Source organism: Electrona antarctica, assembly GCF_951216825.1.
Source record: "Electrona antarctica genome assembly, chromosome: 15".
NCBI classification, from domain to species: Eukaryota; Metazoa; Chordata; class Actinopteri; order Myctophiformes; family Myctophidae; genus Electrona; species Electrona antarctica.
The window spans coordinates 34,477,099-34,501,687 of record NC_136796.1 but is presented as its reverse complement, the minus strand read 5'-3'; the positions used below and the strand labels follow the sequence as shown (position 1 = coordinate 34,501,687).

Below are 24,589 nucleotides of genomic sequence, written 5' to 3'. Positions count from 1 at the left end.
TTTTTTAATACATATTTGATGGGATATGATTCCGAAGCCCCCCCCTGCTGTGCGTGAGAGCTGATTAGCTGTGGAGGGATAAGGTTATTTCCCAGTCCTCTGTGCTATACCTCTCCATTAGTGTCAGCTGGAACTGTAATTGTCCTTCGGAGGCAGCCCTCCTTCCCCCTACTCACGGTGGGTTTTCTGTGTCTCGCCTTAGGTACACAGTGGTGGAAAAAGTACTCTGACGTATGTTTTTACTTAAGTAAATGTATCAATAATGCAATGTATAGAACTACTCTGTTACTAAGTAAAAAGTCCGGAATTAAAAATGTACTTGAGTAAAAAGTACAAAAGTGTTACATACTTGGTACTTTAAGTGCATCAAAATGTACTTAAAGTACCAAACGTAGAAAGTACTCACTATGCAGAATGTCCCTTTTCAAGTTTTGAAATGTATACAAATACTTTTTTAAATTGCAGATCTTCAAATGTAGTGAACCAACTTTTAATAGGGAAACGGCAACGTTTCGGCCTATGCGGCCTTCATCAGGCTATCTTTATAAAGATAGCATGATGATCTACAAGCTCACAATGTGTCACATCACGGTGCATTGTGAGCTTGTAGATCTGCTATTTTCAAATAGCCAAAATGTAAGCAAGCCTGCAGAATGGCTGGGCAATGAAGCCGCCGTCCCTACTGGTCAAAAGTGGTACTGCAATCCCATGCAGGCCCAGGTTACATTTGTGAATGAATCGTGACGTAGGACGTGACGTAGAGGTACCACAAGAACAGTGCGAGGGGTACTATGATAGGAGCCAACCAATCATATCGACGCTCGAGGGGTACTACCCGGAAGACTTTGTCAATTCGTCGTGGCTTCAAATCGCCACTGAGCAACTTCCATTGAAGCTATCGCGCCTCAATCCGTTCTCTAGTTATATTATAGCTCTATGGGCTGAAGTTGTTAATGTGTGTTTCGTAATACTGATCAAAATCTACAAAGCAACTAGTACTGTAACTACAGTTTTCAAATAATTGTAGTGGAGTAAGTAAGTAAAAGCACTGCAAACTTGACATACTTGAGTAAAGTACAAAATACAAATACCTCAAAATTGTATAAATACAGTACTTAAGTAAATGTACTTACTTTCCACCACTGAGTACACGGTGCATGGATCTACTCAACACACCGTGAAAGCAGCCATGCCTTTAATGAGCCAAGCGTGGCAGAAGCCCTCGGTTGAAAATGTACTGAACGTTCGCTTCGCTTTCACTTGGCTCTCCTTGGCAGCACTCGTCTCCGCCGGCTGCTTGACAGCGATCCAAACTCTGCGGGCTTACAGTAGCATGTAATGTGAGTCGAGTCTAGTTTGCACTAGAGAGATCCCTGTTCATTATTTGTATTTTGTTTTTTGCCCCCTCCCAAGCAACCCGTCACCCTCTACCAACACGCCAGACAAATGTTCCGTTTTTTTAAACTTTTAACACTTGCCAACGTTTGGCAGTTGGACAGCAGGTTAGGATTCTTTGTGAAATGGGGATGCATTAAGCGGAGGCTTACAGTGTGGGGGAGTTCTTGCATTCTTTATTTCTGAAATGCATGCTGAGCTGGCTGGCATGTGCACAAAGGCGACATGCATGTGCAATGGGAGTTTTTGGCTTTGCCAATCTGAACAACGCACAGTATCTGCAGCAGACCAGTGACCACTATTGCCTGCAGTTAGGAAGTCTGGAGCTAAAAGGGTCAACTGACTTCTTCCAAAGTTAGTTATTTGTCTCATCAACAACAACAACAACAACAATGAGGTGATCTTCAGCTTATGGACGGAAAAACCTGCTGAAAAACGGCTTTCTCTTTTATGCATGGGTATTTTATCAAAGGCCTGTGAATAAGGTTAGGGAGAACTGTAGCTTTCTATCATGCGTGCATTTGTTTTTCCTTTGTACTTAACCAGACCCTTTTGTTTTGTTCTTCCCTTTCAGGTTCAACTACAGATCAACGCATCATCTCACCACCAATGGCTTCTACGAGTTCCTTAATTGGTTCGACGAGAGAGCGTGGTACCCGCTGGGCAGGATTGTCGGGGGAACGGTAAGGTTTTGCGCTCAACTCCCCCTGCTATACTTGTGTCCTTTTTAGACCGGGCTAGGAAACGGATCTAACGATGGAGATGCTGCTGTTTTCCTATGTATGCGCGGTCAGGTCCTGCATTTTACATGAGTGCTGCCGAGGCTCTGCCTCTGCACTCTGGAATTGTTTAGAAAGTGTGACAGCACAAGTGCAGGATAAGTGGGGGAGTGGAGGCATTGTAACAATCGCTACTGCTGAGGGCTGCAGAGCGGCATGCAGCTCAAACCACATCATAAAGCATGGGGAAGAAACACCGTTTATATATAGCCATTCTACACGTGTTGGGAGTCACAACTGGGTCAGAGTATTTGCCCACAATTCTAAGCATTTAGCCGTCGCATAGTGCCAGATGCCCAGGCGTTTTACTGAATCTAGGTTATTAAAAGGGTCATGTTGCCATGTTGTCGATCACACAAGTATTCTACACTTTCAAATACCCCCCTGAAGGTTTTCGGAACTTTGACACTACTGTATTTTCCTGTATAGTCTGGGGCTCCAGGTGAGGTGCTTTAGTGCTTCTGCCCCCTCCCCCCCAGACAGCATGGGGCCATCTTTCCTTGGACAGTGAAGGGGTACAAGCCGGTTATCTGGAAGGGTACTCGCTCCTCTGCTGTCACAGGCAGCCCTGCCTTTTTACCAACTGCTGCAGAAGTTGTGAAAGTGCAACATTTTCGGTGTAAAGAATTACTACCTGCCGACGGAGGGTCATTTATCTCCTGATTGTTTCCCCCTGCCTTCCTTCCGCCCCTCAGCCTTATGTCTGCAGCCACCAGGAAGATGGACCGTGTGAGTCACAATCGCAAACGCTTTGTTGGCCAAGTACTGTAGTTTATTACTGAGGATTTTACCTCTGTGGATTTCCTCTGTGATGATCCAAGCATTTTGTAAGCGAAGAGAAGAGTAATTACACTGGAAAGTTCGATTTTGAGATATCTCATGTAAAAGTCGACATTTTGGCCTAAGCGTGGCACTACTCCAGTGGCGTTCATCCTCTGCAAAGCATGATTATGCACCGCAAGTTCCACGACAACCTATATCTATCCAGATAACTTTGGGACAAACAAATGGACGGACGGAAGGATGGATCCATAGAGCCCTGATGCTAGTGTGGCTAAAAGTAGAATTGAAAACAAATAAAATGGAGGGAAAGGGAATAGGTTCACCTACCGTAACTGTAAAGCGGAAACAAGCTGCTGGGTAGAGTGTAATGCACGCAGGTTTGAACAACTATACTTGTCATAATACATAGTTATTTATTGTCAACTCTATCCTCCATGTAATTGTCTAGTCTCATAATAACACATGTGAGACGATAAACAGTTCACATGAACCGACATGTAGGATTTGTTCACAGCTATATAATTGCAAGGTGCACACATACTGTGTAATGCACATCCAGTTCACGACGATAATGATGTTACTGCAGCTACAATGAATTAATGAGGAGACTCATTCAACCATAGAAGAATTTTATAATGTAAAGTTTAATGTTTGGCCGTGTAACTGGGATAATGCAACGTGAATGAAATCATTGGCTATGAGAAAAGAACTGCACTTGAGTACAAAATGTTTAGTTTATTTTTTATTTTGTTGTGAAATTTAGAGTAGCCAGTCAATTTCCTCTATGAAATATGAGACTCACCCTGACACCATGCTGGGCAAGACCTACGCTGTAGACCAGGGGTCGGCAACCCAAGTTGTTGAAAGAGCCATTTTCGACCAAAAATAAATTCAAAATCTATCTGGAGCCGCAAAGAAAATGTACGCAATATAATGCGGCTTGCCAAGCTTTATTATCTCCCGGGTTGCAACGAAACTAGCAGAATTTAGCATGCTTTCCCTGGAAATGTCTTTCAACGTTACTTTTTTTGTTGTTTGATAGCTTCTCACTGCAGATTAAACATACAGGCAGCCAATCTGCATTGGCTGTGAAGGCAAAAGCCTCTGTCCACAAACTGTTAAATCCTCTGTTTTTCGTCGGCTATCTTTCTTTTTCTACAGGGTAAACATTATACATTTCCATCGATTTTTTTGTAATGCTACAGGGAGCCACTAGGGGTGTGCTCTAGAGCTGCTTGCGGCTCTAGAGCCGCCTGTTGCAGACCCCTGCTGTAGACGGTATATTTTTGGGCGGCGGAAGTTGCGGGATTTTGGCGGAAGTACAGCTCAAGGAAATTACGTTGATGCTTTACAAAATCACATTATCCATGAATGAAACGAGTCTTGTGATTGGTCAAAAAAATATTGTATCTGGGGGAAATACATCTGACGGATGTTCTGGCCCGACACTTCCTCCGATACAGTCTCTGCCTTAGGTTGTGACCAGGCTTTTCTCTTCGCAGATGAGTAAGGCTGGGAACGAGGCTACCCACCCTCACAGTCACTGGAAGGCTACTCACTCTGGTGTCTCTCCCTTTGTCTAACTCTCCGTCATCGTCTCTCTAATGTGACTGCCATTTTCTCGGACACTGTCCGTTTCCCTTTTTAATAATCATTATTGCTTTTAGCTTTCCTCTCACTCCTCTTTCACTCTTACCGCATCCTCTGTCCCCGTTTAATCTCTCTCTCTCTCTCTCTCTCTCTCTCTCTCTCTCTCTCTCTCTCTCTCTCTCTCTCTCTCTCTCTCTCTCTCTCTCTCTCTCTGGTCCTGCTGTCCTGATTTGAGGTCAGCTCTGAACAGTGGAGTCATGCAGCCATACGTTGGCTCTCAGGAACGCTATCACATACCGTTATCATTACAGCGGTGAGCAGATGGCACCGCGGCGAGCAACCTCCAGCGACCTGGTGTTCTATTAGCATTGTGGCTGCTCCACAAGGGACCCAAATAATTTGGAGCCCATAAACCCTGTCATCTGTCATTAGGCAATCACCATCAGCTGATAATTGACTGACAAGCTGAGCCCTGTAATATGGGATATAGTCCAGGGGTCCAGCCAGATTTACATGTCTCTCGTTTATATTTTGGTATGATAACTATTAGCTTGATGCCAGTTATCGCCAGTATTATATATGTGAGCACACCATAGACAACCTATATAAAGCAACATTTTCCAAATTTCATTATGCTTTAAGTAGCATGTGAAACTAGGGGGTTTTCATGATTCTGAATCCATTCCAAGCATTAGTTTTGCACAAAAAAACACTCCTTGGCCTAAATTCGGCCATAGCCACTTGCCCAAATGTGCCCAAATGTGTTGACCTCATCACATAATTATGTGATGACGGCTATGGCCGTTTTTAGCCCAAGACGTGTTTTTCATGCAAAACTAATGCTTGGAATGGATTCAGAATCATGAAAACATGACATGTTTGACATGCCACATGCTACTCAAAGCATAATGAAATTTGCCTGGCCGTATATAGGTTGTCTATATTTTACGGTCACCTTAGGTGACGTGGTACCACCAATTGATGAAAATATCAGTGTTGGCCCCTGCACTAATACAGAGGATCTGCTTACTCACATACTTAGTTCAGGGCTGGAACTCGTTGGATCAGGGCTGGTACTCGTAGTCGAGTAGCGGCCTTGAAACTCGTAATTGGACCCTGGAGAGTAAATGTGGGTTTAATGAATTGTGTTTGATTTGGGTGGCTGCCGAGCTCGCGCGTGTGCTTCACACATTCATATAAGCCCCGTACGACATTATTTGTCCATTCTGACGGCTTCGGTTGGCATTTCCCACATGCATGAATGAGCAAATGAAAGGGAAGCAACCGCCCCGAGCAATTCATGCGTGGTTTTATGTTCAAGTGGGTGATAGCCATAGTGTGGCCTATCCCTGCCCTGATTAGTATTAGTATTTTTTTTCCCAGACTAGTGATATTCGCCTGTAGGGAAAGACGAGTGATACTAATGAAGATCACATTTTTCTGCAACATTTTAATTTGCTCGTCAGTGTGAACCCCCCCCCCCGCCCCTCGTTATGTAGATAACAAATTGCATCAACGGTTCTGAGAGAGTCTGTAGGACAGCAGGGAGGAGTAGCTGGGCTGTTGCTTAAAAGCTTATATGAGATGTGTGTAGAGATTACAAGACATACTTTCCTGGATGGAATATCTACTTACCACAGACCTGTGGGAAGATGATACTAGTGCTATCTTGAACAACCCTTGAAGAGATTGACATTTAGGATGCTATCCCAGTAATCCTGTACAGCAGTGGTTTTCAAGCAGTGGCCCGGGGACCACCAGTGGTCCTTGAGGGGGTTCCAGGTAGTCCCCAGCTAAATGATGGACAGTTAACTCTTGAGAGTGTAAAATGAAACGTACGGGTCCATTTGGTTTAATTTTACACTCTCAGGAGTTAGATTATTGTTATACATCTGCATGACTTAATTTACAAGAAGTCTACAAAATAGATAGATAGATCTTTATTGTCATTGCTTGCACGAAACAACGAAATTCAGTTTAGAGCCACTGGCATACAAATAAATAACGATACTAGTGTGTACAATAACCCAAAGTGCAATAGTGCAAAGTCATAAAATTTCAGCAATGCATAGTCCAAAGTTCAATGCAAAGACCAAGTCCATTTTCAGTACACTTTTAATACTATAGAGGAGGCTTGGGGATGGGGGGGCGGGGGGCAGGTTGTTCATTCAGCACCCTGACAGCCTGTGGGTAAAGGCTGTTGGTTCTGGACCGGATAGATCGATATCTTCTACCAGAGCTAGCTGGAGAGGGGAGTGGCTGAGATGTCCGGACCTGCGGAAATCAATGATAAATTGAAGAATGTAGAAGGATTGTTATTTTGATCAACGTTATCTCAACTATGGTACCAACCATCAATACAGCATGGAAATGTGGACATATTCTTTAGTTTTGGGTCTGCAAGGCTAAATGTCATCAAATGGTGGTCCGTGGCTCAAATGCTGACTAAATAATGGACCTTGATATGAAAAAGGTTGAAAACCACTGCTATTCAGTGTTCCCTCACCCTGGCTTCTCCCTGGCATGGGAGGGTACAACAGGCTTCTCCCTGGCATGGGAGGGTACAACAGGCTTCTCCCTGGCATGGGAGGGTACAACAGGCTTCTCCCTGGCATGGGAGGGTACAACAGGCTTCTCCCTGGCATGGGAGGGTACAACAGGCTTCTCCCTGGCATGGGAGGGTACAACAGGCTTCTCCCTGGCATGGGAGGGTACAACAGGCTTCTCCCTGGCATGGGAGGGTACAACAGGCTTCTCCCTGGCATGGGAGGGTACAACAGGCTTCTCCCTGGCATGGGAGGGTACAACAGGCTTCTCCCTGGCATGGGAGGGTACAAAAGCAGTGGCAAAACAGAAACGTTTGCGGAGGAATTGCTTGGCATGATGACGACTAAATTACAGGGGGGAAAAAAAGAGGACTAACTTTTAGAAAATATAAACAACATTAGTTGGTGTTTTGTAGGAATGTTGTTGATGTGGTTTGGGGAGGTACAATATTTGTCAGGTGGTTGGACATGATTAGTGGGCGGGTTAGGGTTAGGGTTAGGTACAACAGGCTTCTCCCTGGCATGGGAGGGTACAACAGGCTTCTCCCTGGCATGGGAGGGTACAACAGGCTTCTCCCTGGCATGGGAGGGTACAACAGGCTTCTCCCTGGCATGGGAGGGTACAACAGGCTTCTCCCTGGCATGGGAGGGTACAACAGGCTTCTCCCTGGCATGGGAGGGTACAACAGGCTTCTCCCTGGCATGGGAGGGTACAACAGGCTTCTCCCTGGCATGGGAGGGTACAACAGGCTTCTCCCTGGCATGGGAGGGTACAACAGGCTTCTCCCTGGCATGGGAGGGTACAAAAGCAGTGGCAAAACAGAAACGTTTGCGGAGGAATTGCTTGGCATGATGACGACTAAATTACAGGGGGGAAAAAAAGAGGACTAACTTTTAGAAAATATAAACAACATTAGTTGGTGTTTTGTAGGAATGTTGTTGATGTGGTTTGGGGAGGTACAATATTTGTCAGGTGGTTGGACATGATTAGTGGGCGACCCCCCTGTATTCCTTAATGACAGTATTTCTCCAGCTGGGCCCCATGGACTCCTGCATGGGGGTTCTGTCTTTTCTTTCATATGTTGTATGTTGCTCTGCTTTACTAGTTGAATCATTGCACCTGATAAACACTTTAGCCTTAACACTCACACACACATCCTTAAAATGGTTGTTTCTTGACCTTGCGACAGCAACCAATCAATCAACGTTCAGTTTGACAGCATGAGATCATTTGCAATGATAATTTCTCTCACATTGGGCACATACTTGGCATATTTCACGCAAACGCGACCCACAGAGGAAACTCTAAACTAAAAATGTGACTAGTCCTAAGTGTTAATTAAAAAAATCACACCTGTGTGAACTGAGTGGTGCAAGGTCTTATATAGCCTGATCAGCTGTGCTCTGACGTCACACACTAACCATAGCAACCATGCTCATTTTTTTGGTACGAACACGGGTACACCGTGTACAAAGCCAGTTGTTGGAGTGGTTTGCACCACTCAAAAAGTGTACAAATTAAACCAAATGGAACTTTAATACACAATGGATACATTTATGTATATATTTATGCTTTCCAAGAGAGCTACAAAGTTGACTAAAAGCAAAAGAGAGGCCAAGACCTACAAAAGGCTGACAATACATTGCATTTAGCAGACGCTCTTAATCCAGAGAGACTTACATTAAGCAAGAACAAAAAACATGGCAATACATTATATACATATTAAAAAGTAGTTATGAATCATACATAAGCTAAGAACGTAACAATGGCATATCTATATAATGAAACGATGCATACATACAGACATATAGTGCTATATGTCTACATACAATTCTATCTAAGTTGAGCCTTTGCATACGCCTGTAAGGTCGTTGGGGCTAGGGCAAGTGCTACATGTAACCTATGTTTCCTGTACTCCTGCTGACGCCTACAGTGCCAGATGCTACAGTTGGAGGCCATCGATATTGTCCTTTTCTTTTTGCTGAGGTTTGCGTGATCTGCGCAAAAGGACAGTTTGGTGTTTTAAACATTATGTTATAATTTAGCTATTGAAAAATAGCAGATCTACAAGCTCATAGCGCGCCACCGAGTGGCGCGCTACGAGCTTGTAGGTATGCTATTTTTGAAAAATCGTGAAAATATTTATTTCAGAAAACTGGAGGATTTAGAAGGATTTTTTTTAAAATTTTGAGGTCTAAATGGGTCAAATGATAAGGGACAATATCGGTGGCACCCAACTGTACATGTAACCTATATTTCCTGTACTCCTGCTGATGCCTACAGCGCCAGATGCTATGTCACGTCCACCCTCCAAAGAGGTTCAGGGGCATTTCCATGAGCAGGTGGAGGGTTCATTCCATGGCCATGCAGATTGCAGTATGTCGCGGTTGTCAGTCACCCACACATTACATGCAAATGAATGCAGCATAAAAAAGGGAACTCCAGAGTCGGATGCTAGTGCTCCAGCCACCTGGATCAGTGAGAGGTTGATGAGTCTATGTACCGCATCGTGTAATGTTTTGTCATTATCTTTATGCAGGGCCATGATGGTGCCTTTTGGTTGAGTTGAAGGACACAGACAGGCAGGACGTGAACTCACTTGTCCTCTGGCCGTCTTGGCCTGCAGCTGGATCTTAAAGTTTACTTGTCATGAATTCACTGGCCATCGGCCGCATTTATTTAAAGAATAACGATGATAAAATGAAAATAAATCTGCTTTAGTTTGAACAACAGTTGGTCACCTGCCAAAGTTGCTGGTAGGATTAGGGAACTCATGAGCGACTGCCAAAGTGGTCCGGCATTTTGCCGGCTTGTGGGTAATGTCATCTCGCGCATTGGAGACAAGCACAAGGACTCTACTGACTGACTCCAGTATATCTGTACATTGAGAGGCTGTACTGAACTTGGTCTGAGCAACGTGGCCCTCTGGGATAGCTATTGGCTAGAACAGGGGTTCTCAACGTTTTTGGCCGGGGACCCCCGGAAATGCTTTGGCAATGTCTCGGGACCCCCGCCCCGCCCCCCAATATAAATTGACTGCTACAATAACCTTAAACCATTTTGGGCGGGAACACCTTTTGGTGTTTTAAGCATTGTTATAATTTAGCTATTGAAAAATAGCAGATCTACAAGCTCATAGCGCGCCACCGAGTGGCGCGCTACGAGCTTGTAGGTCTGCTATTTTCTTTTTTTTAAATAATTTGGGGACCCCCTAAAATTATTTGGCGACCCCCCGAGGGGTCGCGACCCACGGGTTGAGAACCCCTGGGCTAGAATCCCACCTGTTTTTGTTTGCAAGCGCTATAATAAGAGAGACAGTTATCGTCTGAACAGACGAGTGCCCTGGTCCCCAAAGAGAGATGTGGGTTTACTTCCCACCCTGACGTTGGACATTGTGCGAGAGCCTCTCGTTTGCATCTACTCAAGAGGAGTGCCGAGTTCATTTGAATTTGAATTTGGCTGCTGTAATGCAGTGGTTTTCAACCAGTGGCCTGGGGACCACCAGTGGTCCTTGAGGAGGTTCCAGGTTGTCCCCATAGCTAAATGATGGTAAGTTGGTAACCAAAGGGATCCTTATAGAATATAGATCCTTAACTCTTTAGAGTTCAATTATTGTTAAACATCTGCATTACTTAATTCTACACATTTTGATCAACATTTACCTGTGTACCAAAATCAATACAGCATGGAATTGTGGAAAAACCTTTCCAGCGATAACAAAATATCCCTTAGTTTTGGTTCTGCAAGGATGAATCTCATCAAATGTTGGTCCGTGGCTCAAATGCGGAATACATAATGGGCCTTAATATGAAAAGGGTTGAAATCCACTGCTGTAATGCAATCATGCTCCCAGACCTCACCTGAGCACAGTCACTGTAGAGTTCATGAATTAGTGAGTTCTCTCTGTGACTCTGTCTGTCCCCTTGTGTTCTCAAGATCACCATTCAGTTCAAGTGGTCAGTGTTTGTTTTAAACGCCTGTCCGGACCTTGCATTGTCCATGCACACACTCCTGTCATCACTCAGGACTAATCAAGAAGTTTAATTGAGCAAAGTTCCCACACTGTTTGCTTCTGAAAGAGCGTAACAAACATTCTTAAGCTTTGCTGCTAACTGGTTTGTGGCAGGTGGTGTCTGCTGAACCTTTCAGTACAGTTAACCCATGTTTAGTAGTTTGTTTATGGCTTTTGAATGAATTTAGATTAGCCAATTATTTCCCTTTTTTATTTAATCACTGCTGTTAGCCTGAAGGCATACCTCAAAGTGAGGAGGTGTATATGTATGTGTGTGTGTGTGTGTGTGTGTGTGTGTGTGTGTATATATATATATATATATATATATATCATATCATTGAATGGATAGATTAGTTCTATTAGGCTAACTGTTGCAGCCCTAGTACAGTGACTGCTAAACAAGCCAAAATCTGAGGCTTCCTCTTCTTCATACTTCATACTTCAAGTCATACTGCGGCAGCATGTCCAACAGCGTTAAGCATGCGGCCTATAATTTGCTTGTAATTTTTGACTCCAACCTCTCATTCGATTGTCGATTCAACTGACAAGGGTTAAATCATGCTTCCTCCAACTGAGAAACACCGCCCAAATTAAGTCTTTCCTGTCATTTGCAGACCGTGAAAACATAATCCATTCTTTTATTTTATCACACGTAAGACTACTGTAATTACTTTCAGTAGTCCAATTACAAGTACTACAACAAGTACAACATTCAGCAGCTAGACTGTGCCTGTGCGTTTCAGAATAAGAATGTATTTACAAATGTTACTGATGATTTTTAAAGCCTTGTAAGGCCAGGCTCCAGTTAGATTTCATATGTTGGTCCCATATGAGTCAGAGCACCGCCTGAGATCCTCAGATAGGGCCCTCTGGGTTGTTCCTAAAACTCACCTCATTACCTCGGGCGATTTGACTTTCATGGCCCAGTATCATAAGCCTTGGAACACCCTGCCTGGGGATCTGTGGCTAGCAAAGTCTCTTCCTTCAACACACTTCTGAAAATGTACGATACATTGGTGTCGTGACCGGATCAGGTTTCCCCACGTGGAAAGCCACAATCTTAACCACTAAGCCAAAAGGATATCCCTTAATAATTGTATTGCCATCTACGCTTATAAACGTAGCTAGGCTATTGGGACCTATCTATGCCAGCTACGCTTATAAGCGTAGACAACCGTTTAATCCATATATGAACACGCCGTCCGTTTGTTTACCTTTTAGCATTGCTCCGGCTAGTATAGCCCTCCTCCTTCACCAGCAGCGATGCGGTTTCTAAATCCAGCTCCGTTGAGCCTCCATTATAACCCGATTTTCAAAGCGCCGTATCTCCAAAGGTTCAAAAGCTGTCCATGGTGATCCGCCGCGCACCCGACGATCATAAATCATTTGTGAGTTTGTATCGTATCGCTGAAAAAATGTAGCTGCTTGTACTGCTAGCTAAAGGCTATGGGCTGTGTTGTGTGGTGTTGTTCCCCTTCCGGAGGCCCCCACCTTCCTGTTTAACCCGGAAGGACAACAAGCTCCGTATAGTGGGCATGGACGAGCGGCCCATGGGGCAGTAACAGCATGCTAACACTAGGGGCAGCAAAGGACTTAACACCTTTTGTGCTAAAAACGTGTATACACGTCCTCTCAATAAAAAAATGCGGGGTGCTAAGGATCTGTATAGGCGTCTTTAGGTCCCTTTTAATTATATAAAACGGGATCACTGTAATCCATTTTTGACAGCTCCTGTTGCTAGGCGGGACATGTTTTGCGCATGCGCACAGCCATTCACTAACTTGTTTACGGGCCGACAACTTGCTATTATCTCTGAATCTATGTCGCTGCCCATGGTTTTGATGGTTAAGATGTTGGCTTTCCACACGGGAGATCCAGGTTCGATTTCCGGGTGTTACACACGGATTGACAGGGGTGAAAACATAATTTTGGCCATGCCTTCGGTCTGCCAAAGTCAATAATGTGCTATTTTTATTATTTCCTCTCTGAGCAACAATACTGTGTTGTTCCTGTATGTTTCTACTGTACTGTCAATCCTAGAGAAAAGCAATAAAATATAGATTGCCCACACAAATATATTTTTCTTCATTGAAGGAATTTCTGCATTTACAGTATAGAATAAATGTATTAGCACTTAGAGCGAGGACACGATTCATGGAAAATGTCTTGGAAGTTGTAGCTTATGTCGTTGACAGTCAATTAAAACATTTCGAAAGAGAAAAGTACGCCTCCGTTCCCTCCAGACGTGAATGTTGTCAAGTGACAGAAAACTGAAAAGACTAAAGACTTTTCAGTTGTAGGAAGCCAAAGTTGTTCATGGCGGGCAGACTGTTGCCATGGTTACTTTTGCGTCTACCGTGAGATTGAGAAAGTCGAGTGACTCTCTTTGTTCATCCATTCACCAGCTATCTGTATAGGCTACAGATGTGCCATTCCAACACTTCGCACTTTCCTGATCTTTTCCTTCTGAAAATGCATGTTTTCCCTGCAGGTTTTATTAACCTTACTAAGTCTGCTGCGTTGCTACTGAAAAGAAGTGTCCAGCGTCTATTCCGGGAATCTGAATAGAATTAACACCCTGGCAAATGTCCCCCCTTCGTCACTGACAATGTTCTGTTTCTGACAACGCACTGACAATCTACTGAATTGCCAATGGCAGGACAAACTGTACAATCTGTACTGTTTACTTTTAGGTTTGTTTTTTGTAACATTTCCCCATCAGGGTTCAGATAGTTAGACTGAGAAATCTGAAGCATGTCCTGGTGTCAAATCATTTTCATTTTATTATGATGCCATAATCACGAGTTGTTTCAGAAGACTTTACTTCTTATCCTACAAACATGACCTCTGCTTATTACTTTTCCTATTTCTCCTCCATTCTCTCTCTCTCCTTTTCTGTTCTACTCAACTACTCAACTATTCTCTTTCACACTGCCTCGTTAATTTTACCTTCCCACTTCTATTCTCTCTCATTACTTCTCTTCCCCTTGCCTCTTCCCGTCCACCCACCTTGATTTAGATTTTACGTTGTTAACTTGTTACATGTACTGTTTTATTGCTTTTCATTCTTATCTTTTGTTTGTTTTTTCCTAATAAAGTTGTCCTTTTTCTATGTTCTCTCCCCTGGCTCCCACACATGTAAAGCGTCTTTGAGTACTTATGAAAAGCTCTATATAAATCCCAGATATTATTCTCTCAATGTCGCTCTTACTCTTTCTATCTCCCTTCTGCTGTCAAATTGGACATTTTTGGATTGTTCGGTATATGTTTGGTCATCAATATTTTCATCCATTTACTTATATATATATTATTACTCCTAATTTAAGATAATTCTGTCATTCCGCTTTTTTCTCCTCAGTGAGTAGAACAATCTGAACTTCCCTATGGGCATTGACCATTTAACATATGAAGACAGTGACGGAGCCTGTTTTTCACTTTCCCCAAATGTAAGCCGTTCATTAGCATTTTTTTTGTTTTTTTGTTTAGTTTTTTCCGTAAAAAACACTGGAATTCCTGCGTATGTGAGGTCACAGGTTTATGGGCTCTGTTGTCACAGTTATGCTCTGCAAGTGCGGCCACGGCCTATGGGCTCTGTTGTCATGGTTACGGTCCCCGCAGGCTATGGGAGCAGCAGGGGCTACAGTTCACACATGCACACACACACACACACAAACTGCAATGCCACACAGACAACGGCAGAACACACATCACGACAAAGTCATAAAGGAGTACAGTTTAATTTAGCGGCCGTGTCCACAGACACGTGTCCATAGCACTTGCGCGCATTTTGACACGCTTCTAAGCCAGGTTGTACATGACCGAGTTGTCATGTCACAAACCACACCACACCAAGAGGATCACATGAGCAGTGTTCCTCTCCAAAACATACCGAGTGCATAACCCACTAGGGATTCCCACACTTTTTTGACTTGAGAGCTACTTTCAAATTTACCAGCTCAACCCACCAAAAAAAAGATGCTCATTGCTGAAAATTGTTTTAAAAATCACACCTGTGTGAAGTTAGCGGTGCAACTGTACCGTGTGGGGGTCCCCGGGGGGGGGGGGGGTCCCCGCAAAATCCAGACCCCCGGGAACTCGGCCAGGGGGCCCCGTTCCGGCGAGCCTTCCCACTTCCGAAACGGTCGAGAAATTACAGAGTTACCAAGTGGGGGTCCCCGGGGGTTCCCCGGAACATCCGGACCCCCAGGACCACGGCCAGGGCGCCGGCACTGTTCTACTTCTGGCGAGCCTTCCAAAACGGTCAAGAAATGACCGAGTTGTGGTGTTGCAGCATTCTGTGCTCAGACACGCATCCGTGCTGGGACGCATACAGGGACGCGTACACATACATATGGAGACACATAGCTGCGTAATGGAACGGAGGCACCGTTCAAAAATGTAGCCTACCTGAGGGGACTTTGGATTAGCGGCTTTGGCATTACATATAAGACAAATGCCCTAGGAAATAGAGGGGGGGTCTGTCCGTATGTGTGTCTGTCCGTATGTCTGTCTCTGTCTGTCTGTCTGTCTGTCTGTCCGATCATGGTGCAACACCTAAAGTGGCCAGCGCAGAGTACAGCACCAATGTCTGCGTGTACTGATGCTACTTTTGCACTATTATTAGGTTTACCTGTATTTTACGATTACAAAAATGAAATAACTTGTATTGTACTAGTGTACAGTATACTGTATATGCTGGACATTACTTGTAGCACAGTCTGCCCCAATAACATTTCATTGCACATGCTGTAGATGCCTAGTATGTGAAAAATACTTTCAATTATTTCGATCTTGAATCTGCCTCTCTCTCTCTCTCTCGCTCTCTGATGGCAGATCTCCGTCTCTCCATTCAGCAGATGAATGCTGTGTTCATTAATTGTGCAATAGTGCTCAGACTGGTTGCATCGTCTTGAAGCTGAATGAACAGATCTCCGTTAATGTGAACGGTCGGCCACCTTTTCTGCATAGCCCAACCCGCTCTTCACGTTTTCCTTTTCAACTGCCTCTCTCTCTCCCCCTCCCTCCGGTTCCCCAGACGACAACTGACAATTGTTCTTTCTCTGAAGTCTGCGATAAGGAGCCAGGGTGCACTCTGATGTGACAAGCCGTAACAATGGAACACAGTCAAGCCAATAAAGCGCCCCTTTTTTATTTCCAGGAGGAGAATCTCCCCACAGTGTTTTTTTTTTTTTTAACCCATTCAGACCTGACGTCGAAATAAAAATAAAAAGTTTTCTAAATCATGACAATTTTCGGAAAGATTTGAGGCACATTTTAACGATTTTTCAAAAATAGCAGACCTACAAGTTCATAGCGCGCCACTCGGTGGCGCGCTATGAGCTTGTAGATCTGCTATTTTTCAATAGCTAGATTATAACATAATGTTTAAAACACCAAAAGGGGTTCCCGCCCAAAATGGGTTAATCCATCAGGCCTCGACTTGGAACTAAATGTGCGGTTAGGAGAAAAGCGCGATGGAAAAGCCCCAAAGCATCTTGTTTAGGAGGGGAGGGGGGGGGGGGGGTACAACTTAGACAGGTTGGACAACGTTCCCAAACCGCTAATAATTTCAGCAGTGGTTATGATGGCAGCAGCCCCGGTTCCATTTGGCTGCGGTCCATTCCGCAAAGGGCCTGAGAGGTCTCATGCTGGCTGATTTAGGAGGCAGAGAAAGGTGCATTAACCCATTTAGACCTGAGCTCGATTCTACAAATGTCTTATAAATCCTGAACGTTTTCTAAATGTTTCTATATCAGTGGTGCTCAACAATTTCAGGTCAAGGAGCCCCAGAATTATCTGTATTTGGCCACAGACCCCCATCTGAAAATATGTAGTTCCAGGGACCTCCCAGAAGCAAAGATTTGAGTTAAAAACGTTCACTGTGAAATAATATATATTCAAAGATTTGTGCCACATTTTCACGATTTTTAAAAAATAGCAGACCTACAAGTTCATAGCGCGGCACTCGGTGCCGCGCTATGAGCTTGTAGATCTGCTATTTTTCAACAGCTAAAGTTTAAAATAATGGTTCAAGTGGATCATGGTTAAAAGCTAATGTGACACAGACGCGTCCTCAGGTCTGAATGGGTTAAGACCCACAGTTGATGGACTTTAAAGGTCTCCCAGGCACCGGCTAATTAGAAATGTGTGCAGACCAGAGTGGAGAGCAGCGTCAAGTCGAATTTGTGCGCTATGACTACAGAACGCACACACATTAGGAGGGCATTACTGGGTCTTTAAACATTATCCCACGCAGCTCTCCTCATGACTGGAGGTGCCCACAGACTCGGTTCGGTGTGCCTGCCTGCACATTGGTCCTAATTAGAACCCGTCTCTCATCATGTGATACAGGCTTGTTCTGTTCAGGTCCATGTCCCACGTCTCCCACTCCCATCCTTCCCTTAACTTTATTAATTTATTATATACTCAGAACTTTCTGTACAAGTTCTCTTTAAAGGGCCACGTCACCCCTTTTGCAACCAGATCTTATTTTAACGATGTTTGCGAGACAGGAAACACTTTCCTGGGGTTTTTATGTGGGTAATATGTGTTTTTAGATATTGTAGTATTTCAAAGTGTCTGTGATGTCATGGACACTGGTTTCACTTCCTTCCTGGAATACAATTCCCATAATGCTTTGGTGCACTGCTCCTCCTTGTGGAGGAGCCTACTGGGGACAACTGGAGACAACAATTAGTCCAGGAAGGAAGTGAGAGTCCTGACCTCACTGGCACTTTGAAATACTAAAATATCTAAAAACATGTATTAGTATTACCCACAGAAATAACCCAGGAAAGTGTTTCTTGTCGACCAAACATCATTAAAATTAGATCTGGTTGCAAAAGGGGTGAAGTGGCCCTTTTCTGATCCAAGGCGGATTAAATTAGCTCCTGTTCTTGGGTCGGAGAGAGGTGATTCACGCAGCACTAGCTTGACCTAGCCCCCCCTCCACCCCCACACCCTTCGCCCTCGCCTCCATGAATTGGAATGTGATGCAATCGATGCAAAGTGCATCGACCATCCTGAGCAGACAGGATGTGTTTTAAATCAGGGGTGGTCAACTTTGAAGCTGGAGAGGGCAACTATAGTTCCACACTCACTCCAGAGGGCCACATTGCATATTACTGTCGTAGCAAAAATAGCAGATTTGAATTTAAATCATGATAATTTTTTTCTATTAACTTTATGAACTTAAAGGTGATATAGACAAGTTTTCAGTGTTTGTACACAGAATTCAAATAGCTCCACCCCCCCCCTCCCCCTGTCATTCTATTGGCCGAGCCAGGTCACTTCAGGCTATGGGATTGTTGCTGCTGGGAGGGACGCTATGGATATTGTGCTCGTATGGCTAAATATGACATTAAAAAATTATGAATTTCTATCGATATCTTAGTTACAATAATGACATTGAGTTGACATGTTTTTTTAAGGGTAAATGTAGCATAATCGCAATATCACACGACTGACACGACGAGTCCCGCAAATGAAGTAGGGGAGGAGGAGACTCACTGGCTCTCAATTCAATTATTTTATTTGTAATCGTGCATATAAAACATATATTGCGCCTCAAATGCCCCAGCCACTACAGCATCGTTCATGTGAACTACTCTGTCCACGGTTATTCATTGCAATGAAGAAAAATCGCTATGATGATCCGCGGCGGCTTGTCACCGTTGGCGAGCAGCACGGCTTGAATGCATGCTTCAAGCCGGCCGGGGCAGGCAGTCGCCGCGGCGGTGACATGATACTAATAGGCCTACTCACTTCCACCATTTCAACAAATAAGCACATACAACCCACTCCACATGAACGATCATATTGATGTAACCAGGAGGTTTTATGGGGGGGTCGGGGTCCGACGTTCTGTGACTTCTAGGATCCTCCGAGTTCTTAGGGGGGCTGGCTGCTGGTGTTTTCACACCACCCAACCATGCGCTATACATAGCGATTCTCATAATTTCAATAGGCTTACATATTAAATCATAAACATACTATTTCACATGAACAATGTTGATGAAACTAAGATATGGGGATAATATTATACATTGCAATGAAATCGTATCGCGTTTTCATTATAATACTGCTGGGTTGAACACACCGTCACAGCCTCGCGCTGCAATTGGCTAAAAGTTTAAATCCCCTCCGACGTCCCGTCTAGTAAACTGTAGTGGATATAAACAGTGCATTCAGCCAGAGGGGGGCAAAGGGAGAGTGTGCTGTTGCAGGAGAACACCTCAGCATCATAATATAGGGAAAGATAGAGGGAAAAAAGGCCCAAAAAATACATTTATATATATTTTAAATTTTGGTTGAAAACTTGTCTATATCACCTTTAAATGGAAATACATTGGACATAAAAAGACAACATTTTAATATTAGGTATTAAGCTACTAATATAGACTGAAGTAATTAAATGGGAATTGTAACAGCTGAAAACAATAATATTATATCAGTATTCCGATCCAAGCCACATTAAGTGAAGGTGGGGGCCCCTGGGCCGCCAGTTGCCCATGCATGATTTAAATGGCACTAGTTCAAACTCAGGGTATAGTATAGTATAGAGTTGAACCTGTACAGTTCAAACTCTGGGTATAGTATAGTATAGAGTTGAACCTGTACAGTACAAACTCAGGGTATAGTGTAGTATAGAGTTGAACCTGTACAGTACAAACTCAGGGTATAGTGTAGTATAGAGTTGAACCTGTACAGTACAAACTCAGGGTATAGTATAGTATAGTATAGTATAGTATAGTATAGTATAGTATAGTATAGTATAGTATAGTATAGTATAGTATGTTCATTCTCTGTGTTGCTGTTTCTCGGTTCTCCTTCTCCTTTATGATATTCAGCCCCCCCTGCTCTCTCTCTGTAGGAGTAGGGGGTCCTCTTGCATCTATTATGCATGAGGCAGGCAGGGTCACCGTGATGCCAAACTAAACCAGTTCTTTGTTGTCACTGAAAGGGCAGAAACCTTATATTTTGTATTTTTGTATGTTGTTTTTGTTTGTTTGTTTTTTTCATAAACCGATGGCCTGTTTCGTACTTGGGGCAATGTATTGCAACAGTTGCAGAAATAGCAGATCTACAAGCTCACAATGTGATGCGTGATCTAATCTTGCATATCAGCAGTTTCCCAAAATAGGGACGTGAAGTTGAAAGTGTTTGTGTCTGTCTGTGGGGTTTCTACATTTAACCAAATAATACAGTATTCAAAAGAGCTTATGAATACCTAGTAACTATTGTAACTAGTAAACTACATTGAATCCTTTGAAACGTGCGCCATTTTTGAGGGGCGCTAGCCTCTCCTATGCCCAGCTTTCCGGGATTGTGTGAACACAAACATTGGCTTGTGATTGGCTGATCACCCCATAGCGATGATTTGTTTGGCTGAGCAAAGTATGTATTGAAGATATAGGTGAGGGCAGAAAAGTGAAGACGCCAAAAGTGATTGGCCGGAATGACATTTGTGATGATTTGATTGGCTGAGCACGGAATGTGATGTATGATGATAAGAGCGGCCCTCACTTCACACGAGTGTGATTTGTTTTTGAGTGGTGTAAACCACTCCTACGACTGGCTTTGTTAGTTTACGTGTCTGTCTGTCTGTGCTCAAAAAATGAGCATGGTTGCTACGGTCACCCAGTTTACCCGGGTGTGATTTCATTACGTCAGACATTACGTCAGACCACAGCTGATCAGGCTATATAAGACCTTACACCACTCGGTTCACACGGGTGTGATATTTTTAAATGTCCTGAAACATAGCAGTTTGGACATACAAGGATTCCACCCAACATTCCTGACTCTCTCTCTCTTCTCTCTCTCTCTCTCCCCCGCCGTCTCCAGGTATATCCAGGGTTGATGGTCACGGCGGGACTCATCCACTACGTGCTCAACCTGCTGCACATCACCGTTCACATCCGCGACGTGTGCGTGTTCCTGGCGCCGGTGTTCAGCGGCCTGACCTCCATCTCCACCTTCCTGCTCACCAAGGAGCTGTGGAACCAGGGGGCAGGACTGCTGGCCGCCTGCTTCATCGCCATCGTGCCCGGCTACATCTCCCGCTCGGTGGCGGGCTCCTTCGACAACGAGGGCATCGCCATCTTCGCCCTGCAGTTCACCTACTACCTATGGGTACGTGCACACTCGGCACACATTATCTTAACCCATTAACACATTTTGTGCCCAAAACGTCTGTGGACTTCTTGGGTATTACCGCACGTGCATAGCCCAAGACATCTGTGGACGTCTTTGAAAAATAAATAAATATATATATATATATTTATTTATTTTTTATTTTTATTTATTTTTTATTAAAAAAAATCAAAACTATTTTTTTTTTATTTTTTTTAATACGTGGTGCCAAAGTTTGTGTTTTCGCCATTGAGAATGCATTTGGCGTTTAAATTAAATAACTCAGAAACTATACACTATACACTAAACATTTCAAAGTAAAAAGTTCCAGCATGTGTCTCCACAGTCAGCTGAATTATAAAAAATGTGAATGGATTTTCTAGGTGAAAGTGATTTTGGGCAGTTTTGCGTGGGCTCTCAATGTGTTAAGACCTGAGACCAGATTCTTCAAAATGTGGGCACCTCCAGTCATGAGGAGAGCTGCGTGGGATAATGTTTAACCGATTCAGGACTGAGACCAGATTCTACAAAATGTGGGCACCTCCAGTCATGAGGAGAGCTGCGTGGGATAATGTTTAACCGAGTTAGGACTGAGAACAGATTCTACAAAATGTCTTCTAAATCCTGACAGTTTTCAGAAAAACCTATGTTTCTATATCCGTGGTTCTAAAACTATTACATGTCAAGGACCGAAAGTTAGATGTAATTGGCCGCCGACCCCCATCTGAAAATATGTTGTTCCAAGAAGCAAATATTTGAGTTAAAGGTATATTCAGTGATTTCACTTTATTCAAATATCACGTATTTTTTTGTTTTGCTGTGATAATCCTCCCTACTATAGAGTGTGCTGACCATATACGGAGTTCCTCCCTGTCCCCAGTTAACCCCTGGGGGTCAAACAACCCTAGGTTTCGTTTTGGGCTAGGTGGCCAAACCTTCATCCAATCAGGAGAGAGAGGGGCCTTCTGCCAATCATGATCGAGCGGGGGCGGGCCTTGGTGTGTGTGCTGTTGGACTGTCACGTGTCCCCCCCACTGTACAGCGTGCAATGTGCACATCTTGTTCCTGGGGCGGACCGGGGTTTTTTCCAAATCACCCAAATCACTGAATGCTCCTTTAAAAACGTTCACTGTGAAAGAATATAATTATATTCAAAGATTTGCACACGTTTTCACGATTAAACCAAAATAGCAGGTGTACAAGCTACTCAGTGCCGCGCTACGAGCTATGTGCTATTTTTCTACAGCTAAAGTTTATAATAATGGTTACAAAAAAGTAGGGACACAGATTCGTTCCTGTCCTAAATGATGAAACCCTTCAGCAGTGTATAGCTCTATTTGTTTTTCAGATTTCATAGGTGGCATTTTGTGCTTAATTTCATATACAGTAGTCGAGGGCCGAGAGAGAGGAAATCAAGGGTGGCTAGAGAGGAGAGACATGCGATACAAGGCAGGGGTCATACTGTATTTGAACCCCGGCCATCGCTCTCACAAGGAGCATAATACCAGCTCCTATGGTCTGTGCAACTGGCTAAGCCACCAGGCATCATGTTTTACATGTTTTTATCACACGGCTTGGTTGAATGCTTGATTCTGATAGGTCAATCGCTAAATTCAGCTGTGTATTATTTCAGAATAATGGACCGCTCCGCTCTATAACAGACACACATGACAGCCATGTAAACACACACACGCACGCACACGCACGCACGCACACGCACACACATTCAGTCAATTACAGCTAAACATTGCTCTCAAAAATGTTTTTTAAAACATTTGAAGTGAATAATAGACGGTACCCAGAAATGTATTCTATTTGATAAACTCACTTCCTTGTTCTCCGACTGTGCGGCCAGTGCGACACTTAATGGAATGCTTTCATTACCGTAAGCAAGGAAATACCTTGTTTTGTTGTGTTTTGGGTCAATTTATTAATGTATGTATTTTAAATCACCCTCGTCGGTGATCTATCAATAATGACCACCTAACCATGCATTTTCCCTTACATACTTGCTGCGCTCAAGACTTGATGCAATAAATGTGTAATTGTCTCCATGGAGGTTATTAGCAGTGGTGGAACAAGTACTTAACTTTTTTAAATAAATACTATGTTACAAGTCGAAAGTCTGGAATTCAAAGTGTACTTGAGTAAAAGTAGAAAAGTATTGGTATACCTGAGACGAGCAGACCTGTTATTGCTACCAGAAGTACCAAAAGTAGAAAGCACTCATTATGCAGAATGGCCCATTTGACCAAGTTTTGAATGAATAACATCTTTTGAAAATAGCAGATCTACAAGCTCACCATGTGTCGCAACGCGAGGACACATGGTGAGCTTCAAATGACCAAAATGTATCAGGGCAGAAGTGTAGCCTATGTTTTGTAATAAATATCAAAATCTACAAAGTACGAAGTAAATACGTGAGTACTTGTAAATGTGCTTAGTTACTTTACACCACTGGCTATTAGCCTCTCAATAGACACTTTGTGTTGTTGGTGCAACTCTTTATCATCTTTGGAATACACACAACTTTACCTCACTCAGCAAGTGGATGAACCCATGGTAACGACCTATAAACGAGCACCAAGCGAGGCAGTCTGCCGTCTGTGGCTAATGTTAGCATTAATAACGGTTGATACACTAATGTCGTGATGAATGCTGATGAGGCCGGCGCTGCGTCCATTGTGTGGTTATCGGAAAATAATGAATACTCTCCGATAGAGATGCACAATATAATCGTTAGCATATCGGAATCGGGGCAGCGCGTCTCCGGCCGATAGGTGAGAACGGATTTGCCGACGTGCGAATGGAGGGATCATTGAAAACAAAGGCGGCTTGCATGCTGTGGTTTGCTAACAGAAATTTGCATGCACAAGGGCTGCCAGAGTAGGCTATCATTTGTTGTTTTTCTTGTTTTTTCGCCACCTCTCTTCGAAGTTAGACTGCAAGCTCTAAACTGACTGGGCCTCTGGACCCTACGCCGTGATCACACACACACACACACACACACACACACACACACACACACACAGGCGCGCATTCGAGACCAGCTCAGTGGCCTTGTGGTTAGAGTGTCGGTTAGGGTTCGATCCCTGGCTGGGGGATACCAAAGACTGTAAAAATGGGACCCAATGCCTCCCTGCTTGACACTCAGCATCAAAGGGTTGGATTGGGGGTCAAATCTACTAATCAAATGATTCCCGAGCGTGGCGCACGCTGCGGCTCACCGCTCCAAGAGATGGGTCAAATGCGGAGAACAAATTTCACTGCGGCAACGTGTGTGACAAATCGTATGACTTTGACTTTGAGGTGGGTTGATGTTGATTCAATGCTGTGCAGCGCACATGCA

The 24,589-nt window shown here is 43.8% G+C and overlaps 1 protein-coding gene across 1 annotated transcript in view; it reads left to right on the top strand.

The window, feature by feature from the left end:
- The window catches only part of LOC306938588 (dolichyl-diphosphooligosaccharide--protein glycosyltransferase subunit STT3B), a 170,535-nt gene that overhangs the window by 63,409 nt on the left and 82,537 nt on the right, over positions 1 to 24,589 (top strand). The window contains exons 2-3 of the mRNA XM_079522829.1: positions 1,970 to 2,078; positions 20,953 to 21,240. Of these exons, the coding sequence (XP_079378955.1) occupies positions 1,970 to 2,078; positions 20,953 to 21,240 (397 nt within the window). The remainder of the gene's footprint in view (positions 1 to 1,969; positions 2,079 to 20,952; positions 21,241 to 24,589) is intronic.